The 8,237-nt window shown below is 40.8% G+C and overlaps 1 protein-coding gene across 2 annotated transcripts in view; it reads right to left on the bottom strand.

Moving 5' to 3' along the window:
* Positions 1–4,829: 4,829 nt before the first annotated feature.
* Positions 4,830–8,237, bottom strand: part of stxbp6 (syntaxin binding protein 6 (amisyn)) — a 60,623-nt gene continuing 57,215 nt past the window's right edge. Inside the window, exon 7 of one of the 2 annotated variants that reach the window (XM_076748696.1) lies at positions 4,830–7,103. In XM_076748696.1, the coding sequence (XP_076604811.1) occupies positions 7,080–7,103 (24 nt within the window). In that variant the 3' untranslated portion in view covers positions 4,830–7,079. The remainder of the gene's footprint in view (positions 7,104–8,237) is intronic. The other variant, XM_076748697.1, reaches the window with a different exon arrangement.

Raw genomic sequence — 8,237 nt, 5'->3', positions numbered from 1 at the left:
CACAAGAATGTTAGGTGTTTTTACACATTACACAAAGCTGAGCATAAAGCACAACTCGGCGTACAAAGGCAGTGAAGTCAGTAAATTCTGACCCACTTGCACAAAAAGAGGAAGTGATCTAATGAAGATGAAAGTGAGAGGGAGAGAAGTGTGTGAGGTAGATACAAATCAGGATAATGACTGATGATTCCAGCACGGCTGACATTGCACTCCACAGGAACTCAAAGGCAGAGAGGAGAATGGGAGGCCCGATTTAGAGCGAGCAGCTGTTGTGCGCTTCGCCTCGCTAACACATCTGCCAAGTCACTGTGGGCAGGGCGCTGAGGTGACTTCCCAAGCTCCACCAGTCAGTCCCTGCCTCTTCCTTACATCAACTTAAAATCCTCTCTGCAAACAGACTAATGTCACAAACGCACACTGGACCGACCGGGGTCGCTTGCATAATTGAGGGGGAGCACTTTCAATTTACGAGTCTGAACTGCAGCACTGAACGGCGACCGGCTCCTCGGATGTGCTGACTCGACATGTAGCTGTTGCTTGTTGGTGCCATGTGACTGCACATAGCTCAGCTCGGCCAAGACAAACAGCATGTCATTACTGGGTAAATGCTACGTTGCATAAGATCAGGCAGGGGTCTTTGCCATGCTGCTGTTTTAACCTATTGTTTTAACCTATTTGAAGTTGTGCTTTGATGCTATATTTGCATTTCAGCCTTTACAGTTAATCCCACTATGTGGAACCACCTGCTACTGCCTATTCTGAGCAATTTTGTTTGCCTGTGAGCACAATTATTTCTTTAGAGCTTAATCTGCTCATTTTTATTGTTTTTTTTTCATTAATTGCCAAGTCTATAAATGCCAAAAAAAAAGAAAAAAAATGCATCTTCAAAAAGCTTGTTTTGTCTAAGCAACAGTCCAAAAATCAACCAATTTACAATTCTACAAAACAAAGGAAAGCTTCACACAGCTTCCACATTTCAAAGGCTTGAGCCAGAATGTTTGGAATTTTTACCTGATAAATGACTTCAGCAATTAATTATCAAAACTGTTCACTGATTAACTGACTAATTGTTTCAGCACTACATTGAGGCATTAACGCTTGTTTGCTGTTGAGTGTGTGGCTGGTGGACACTCCTTTGTCTGCAAATCCAAACTCAGCTTTACTGTACTCTTTCCCACTTTAGTCTTGGCTGTTAATACAGTTTATGCTTTTGTTTATTATTAAATGTCTGTATCTGTATGTATTTTGGAGCCTGTATCAAATATAATTCAGTCAGCGGACTCACGCAGATTTATTACGTGAATATAGAGAAAGACAAAGTTGATATTTGGCTTCTCGCCTCTGATCTCGTCACTCCCTGCAAAAAGACACCGAGCTCAGCATGGCAGATTGGGGAGTGCTGATAATAAGCACCCCCTTGGGAGGAACTCAAATTCAGTGTCTATTGGCAGAAAGCAGCCCACACAACAACATACCAGCAACTGTTTGCAGCAGTGTTTACGAAGAAAGCAGTAAACTCATATGAATCAATACTGTAAAAGCATCACATTGCACATAGACGGTATCCTGAGGGATTCTCACATCACGTTACCTCGTGTGATCTCATGAATCCGGCTGTCTCACAAGGGAATTACCACACAACAGCTGAAGAAAAATAAATATGGACAGAAGAGGAAATTGTGATTAAGAAATATTGCACAAAGGTTAACAGCAGCAGCAGTATAAAAGCAGAATTTGCCAGATTACATCACAATGCCGACCACAAGCACATCAGCACAGTAGCTCCAGCAGCCTCGCAATGTTAGCTTGCTGTTATTGTCAAGCACTGAAACACTGAACACAGCCAACACATTAACTCTTTTGTGATTGATGAACTTGCTCGCTTGCTAAAGTAAAACATGCAGCGAGCTCTTCTGGGCTGAAGGACACACTTGAGACAACAGTCACGGGTATTTCTTCCACAAAGCCAAGCTGGGGCATCATGATCAGACAGAAGGGAGGTGCACAGTAGAGTTAGGAATTCAGCAATGCAGCAGCACAGCAGAGAGAAAGAGTGGGCAGAGGTTTAACAGTTTGAATCATTTCTTATCGAAAAGGGTGCAGTGAATATATGTTGCAACCAGCAGACATACAGCATAAGACTGATTTTGCTCAGTTAGGTGCTTAATTTATCACTTCTTTAAAGACACTGACATTACTGAAACATTATTGGTTGTACAGATTTCTTTTACCTTGTACTGCAGCACATACAACCACACTAAGGTAGAGCTCTGTAGAGTATGTGAAAAGTTTTGTAGCACTTTCTCTTAGTGGAAACAGTTTGAGGAGCTCCTGTCCAGACACATTTCTCTGGATCCCACTTTCCAGAATACCTGGGGGACACAGGCAATATCCTGCTGCAGTTATTAAACTTTTGACTTTGGGGTAAAAATCCAGTCCTGACTAATAGGACTACTCAGAATCATTGCAGAGATTTGTATGCGATAATGAGAAATAGAAGTGCATTCCCAATTCATTCGGCCTTCTCACCCCTGGGTGTAACTTGTAATTACTCCTATGGAGCTTTGGGGAGGTTGGCAGATTAAAAAGGAGTTGCCCTGAGGCCGGCCAGCCAAACAGCCGACGAGCCTCTCCTGAAGTGACACCAACTCCCTGGCTGACAGGAATGTCAATGCACCTCACAAGGTGACACCAGTCCTGTGCTAAGATCACTCAAGACATACAGTAAGTACCTTCAGTGTGTCACGCACACCAGTCTGCCCTCTGCATGTGAAAATAAGTGTTAAGATAAATCTGAATTAAAAGTGAAAACACATAATATGTGATGGTAGAATGTAATGTGGTATATAAGAAGGCCTTTTCGTCCTTTTCCTTCAAGACTTGTGCTGTGGTCCAGCTGCACATTGGGAAAATGCTGCATGGCTTCACTGCCCACTTGCTCTGTCCCACTAACTCAAGCTCCTGTCAAGACATCCACTGTAGCAATTACTGGTATTGAACAGCTTTCAATCAGCCCTCAATTCACACCTTCCACCTGCGATCAATGCATACATTGCGCTGAAATTAGACACTAATAATCAGTTCTACTAATCAATAAACTACCAGGCAATAAAGCTAGAAGAGGTGATGGGTCTTTGTAAAAGGCGAGTGCATCCTCCAGTGGTCTGCAAAGGTAATTCAACTGTGATTTGCATACATGCTAAAGCGTTAAAGAAATTAAGGCATCAAAAAAGATCAAAAGGGGTCGAGCCATAAACCAGGATGTGTGTGCTGTGGTGTATTATCTGAACCTGTGTTGCTAGAACTAGAATGGAAAGAGAGAGGGGAGCTGAACGATTAGAGGTGGGTTTTAAGAAGGTGCCAGGAAGGAATGATTCACAGGAATTGGCAGAGTGAGTAATGGCAGTGAAGTCCTGCACCGGGGCTTTTATGAGGTACTTACTCCCCTCCTTCTCTGCAGCACTAAAAGCTATAGATCATGTATTTCAGCACTGCTACTACGCTTACTGGCCTTCTGCTTGTCAGATTGGTCCGCATCATTAACTGGAAGATTAAAATACTCTTACGAGGTGGCAAGGAGGGAGAACATAACATAGATGTTTTGTTAAGATTCATTTCTGCTCACTTGACTCTGCTATGCAAGTCGTAATCAACCATCAGACTTACCAGTTCTTCCTTTCAATCTGTGAAAACCGTGAATAAGCTCAAAGCTCAGGGTTCTGGTATAAATCCAATGACATGACTGAGTACAAAGACGCATTACTTATACTATTCTGTGCTGCATATGCTCAGTATATCACCTGCCTAGGATGTTGGTAACATTTACTAAATGATGTACTGACTTGGACATGGGTATCCTTATAAATAAAACAATGTTGAGGGAAAACTGATGCAGGTTATTCAAGCTAAGCTAACTGTGTGTTACTGGACTTTCTTTTTTTTTTTTTTTTTTAAATCAAACAAGACATGCAAAAGCTAAAGCTGTTAAATATGTTTAAACAGACATCAGTTTATTTACATTGCTAGGTACTGCTCAGCCTTTGAAAACAGTTGCATAATGTGCTCTGTTGCTCTGGAGGGGAACTCTAATACTGAGGTGCATTTTGGGAAATGTAGGATCTAGCAGTTTTGAAGCTGAAGCCAAATTAGGGAATAAACATTGGGATATTTAAATCTCTTTTTTTTTTATATGAATCTTGCTAGAAATTTAATGGCAATGGCAGCAGTCTTGATATCACTGTCTGTGGTTAAGGGCTATAGTTATGTTTTACACAATAAGGCTTCATGAACATTCAACAAGAAGCATTGTTTAATTGATCACAATTTTTACAAGCATTAGCCTGTAAATGTAGAAACCAAACTTAAATATGTAGGTAACATTAAAAACTACAAGTTTGTCATTCTAAATACTCCCAAACACCTGCCAATCAATCTGGGAGACCAGCAGGTTCCAGTCATTTATTGCCAATTTTTGTGGTGGGATTTTGTTGTATTGAACAGTCTTTCCTGCAGCCCACACACACACACACACACACACACACACACACACACACACACACACACACACACACACACACACACACACACACACACACACACACACACACACACACACACACACACACACAGAGTCTGGTCAATAGTGAGGCATCAAGACTTGCTGCCTTGCCATAACTTGTGATGATATCGCCCTCTGCAGGGGAAACAGGACACTCTCAAATAGAGCAGAGGTACACACCCTAGGTTTGACTGCAGCTGTATGCTTCATTCTGCTCTCAGTAAGTCTTCCTATTAAAGACGAAACATCACCAGTGCCGGGCAAACATTTTACACAACGTGAAGAAGAATGAACTTTATTTCTTTTTTTTTTATTGATACAGTTTTTTCTATGGAAGGTTGACAAAAACTCAAAATATAAAAATGTCAATATCACTACTTAAAAAAAATGTCTTCATCTATAATAAATAATTTAAATACACACACAATGCAGAACTACTACTTGAATTTAAACCTGGTGAAAGAAGACAGCAAAGGGAAGCATGCAGATAATACTGAACTATTTAAAGGTAAACAGCTCAAATTGGATAAAAAGATACAAGTGATCATATTTAAATGTGCAAAATTTGATCAAGAATGACCTTCACCATTTTACTTCAATGCGGACTTCTGTATGACTCTTCCTGTGTCATCATAAACACAACAACCAGTATTTCATTCAATTGTAACCAAAATCTTTAAACACTTTTTCTTCATGGATCCTCTGAGGCAGTGTTACCCTGGGTTGCCACATTAAGCGAGACAATATGAAGAGCGATTTGCAGACTGAGGTGAGACGTTAACAGCAAAAGGCACTAATAAAGAACCATTATATTTTGATTGTGGATTGGACTTTATTTTACATATTACAGTATTATAGAGAACTGAGATTCAGTGTGATAGGAGCATTGCTGAAGCATGAAGTGAGACCGAGAACATCAGATGGAGAAAATGACATAAAGACCCTTTGAGCTTTTGGCAGCTTATTGTTTATGAGTAGAGAAAAACCACGTGAGTAAAACACACAAATGCGATCATGATAAGGAACACCCGACAAAATAAATGTACAACTTCTGATTCCACTGTTTGATGGAACAGTTAAAGCTGGTTATAAAAAGGACACTATTTATATGCTTTTTTATTAAAACAATAAACATCCAAAGTGTTAGAGAGAGGAATACAAGCACAAAAACATTTAGGCAACTGGAACGTTTCAGTATGAACTCAACAGTGCTCTGCAAGATAAGGTTGTCGGTGCATTGTAACATCATGAATTATAAAATTCAAAATATAAAAAGAATCAAATACATCTCGATTGTGAGGGTGAGGAAGCCAAAGTTACAGCCAGTGTGAGAGCAATGACACAAAAAACTACTACACACTGCTGCTGCTGCTGCTATTTGAGACATTTTCTCATTTATCTATCAGTACACACATCATTATAATGACCAACCCAAACAATTATACAAAAAGTATGACTACTGAATATTTAAACTTGAAATACAGCCGGGAGTCATTTCAAAACATCCCATGATCATGGGACAAATTAGCTCTACAGACATTGAGATAATAGTACTAGAAGAATTACATATTTTGCTTTTTACAATGCAGAAGCTGGTTTACTGAAGTGCCCCCCGCCCCGTCTCCTTCACATAAATTATTCAACTTAAAAGCCTCATTTTGAAATCAGGGTTCTTCAAGTACACTTCCAAAAATGTTGGCAACTATATTCCATGTAGTTTTGGTTGTTGTTGAATGGTAAACAAGTCTAACAGAGGACTGAAATATTTCACCCAAACCGCTCAACTTAGTCTCATATGCTGTTTATGAAACTCTGTGCTGCAAACATTTGACTAATACTGTTTTGAAATGATGGACAGAGCAACAGATTGCACTGTCCAAGAATCAAAGGAGTGAAGGAAATGCTGAAATAACGTTTGGATTTGCTGATGTTCAGGCGGAGAGTTAATGTTGGGATTATTTCTTACATCCCACTCTCCCAAATGCATTGCCAAAATATTTATCCGGGTACAACCCAATAAGCATCAGGTAAGAAAATCAAGAGGGTCCTCAGGTATGCGTGTGTTAAATACTCGTGACGGGAGGGTCCGTCAAATCTGCATAATCACTGCAGTGCTCATGAATAACTCTCATCTTGGAGTGATTGCTGATAATGACATGTCAGCATGTGTGCACTCACTTTAGAGTCTGAGCTTATGAAGACAGGAAGTGTTTTGAGTGACCGTGGTAATCAGATACAGTCATGGCTGTGGCGTGGAACTTTTTTGGCAAACAGAGGTATGAAACATTCTGCTGACAGACTGAAGTAGCGTTGTTTAGCTCCTCTCTTCCTCCCCCCTGCTCCATGGGTCACAATCAGAAGATGCACCATAATACAACAACCCCAAACGTTAAAATGTTAACATTGTTAACAAAGAGGAATCATATTAAAATTTTTAAAAAGAATAAAATCTGGAATCCTTCTCCTGTACAGCGACCGGCGATTGTTGATCCCCACCCCCCCAGTTGGTTTTGGCAGTGGTCTAACACTTGTGCTTCATGGCAAGCTGTAGAAACATTGGGGTGAGGGTTGAGGGATAATACAGTGAGAATTTTAAATAACCCTATAGGCAAAAAGCAGCAGACTCTCTTCAATGAAATGCAGCAGCGAGCACAGCGAGTGAAATGAGGAAACAAAGCACAGATTTTAGAAGCGTTTCATAAGCAAAAAGCTGTTAGGAGAGGTTTATTATACAGGTGCCGGAGGGCAGCCGGGGTCCTGGTGTGCTTTTTTTTTATTCAGGCAATGAGAAGGTAACTTTGTTTACCTCATTAACGAGGGTTCTAGAGAGCTCTGCTGGAGGCTCATTAGAAAGATGACCGGGCCCACCAATCTAATTCACAAAGCTATGGGGTATGGAGACGTGAGGATGGAAGACAAACATTTACCCAACCATGCACACACAAACAGACACAGACTATGTTAAATGACAAGAAGCGAATTCTACAGATTGAACAAGTGGGGGCAGTAGAGCGTCATGCAGGAATGAGGGGCTCTGATTAAAACTGAGCAGTGCATCACAAAGTGAGGCACAGAAATGGGACTGCAGGAGTGGACTAAGAGAAAAAGAGTCAAGGTGACCCTCTCAAAGCACTGCACGTCGCTATGATTTGAAGATGCACTGTATGCAGAGGTCCTCTTTCAACCCATGCAGAGGACTTGAAAAGCAAGAAAACTCCATCTCAATAAATCCCGTCAAGCCATTGTCAAAGGCATCCGCAGACGGAAATGTGATGAGTAACGTGCAGGTGGTCAGGAATGACATTTGTAAAGCTATCGACTGCCTTGAACAGCAGGCTTCGGACATGCAACATTATGAGTATTGATAATACCGTGCAAGTCAAATGACAAGTTATAAAACGAAGAATATAAAACATAATGACAGTGAGTGAAATGAGAAATGCGGGCAAATGAGTGATTCTTCATGGGGGTGCTACAGTCATTTTCTCCTGAAACCACCAGAGCCAAGGCATTTTTCTCTGCTTATCACAGTTTTTGTAATTCATCACAGTGGGGAAGCTCATCTGTGAGCAGTAAGAGGGCCATGCAAGGCCCTTCAAATGTGTTTCAATTATCCCACCATCACTAGTATGGCATTATGCATCGCCCTTAGATGGCGCATGTCTATCAGCACGGTAAT

Source organism: Chaetodon auriga, chromosome 14 (genome assembly GCF_051107435.1).
Source record: "Chaetodon auriga isolate fChaAug3 chromosome 14, fChaAug3.hap1, whole genome shotgun sequence".
In the NCBI taxonomy this organism is placed as follows: Eukaryota; Metazoa; Chordata; class Actinopteri; order Chaetodontiformes; family Chaetodontidae; genus Chaetodon; species Chaetodon auriga.
Note: the sequence above shows the minus strand (reverse complement) of the source record. Positions and strands in the feature narration are given on the sequence as shown.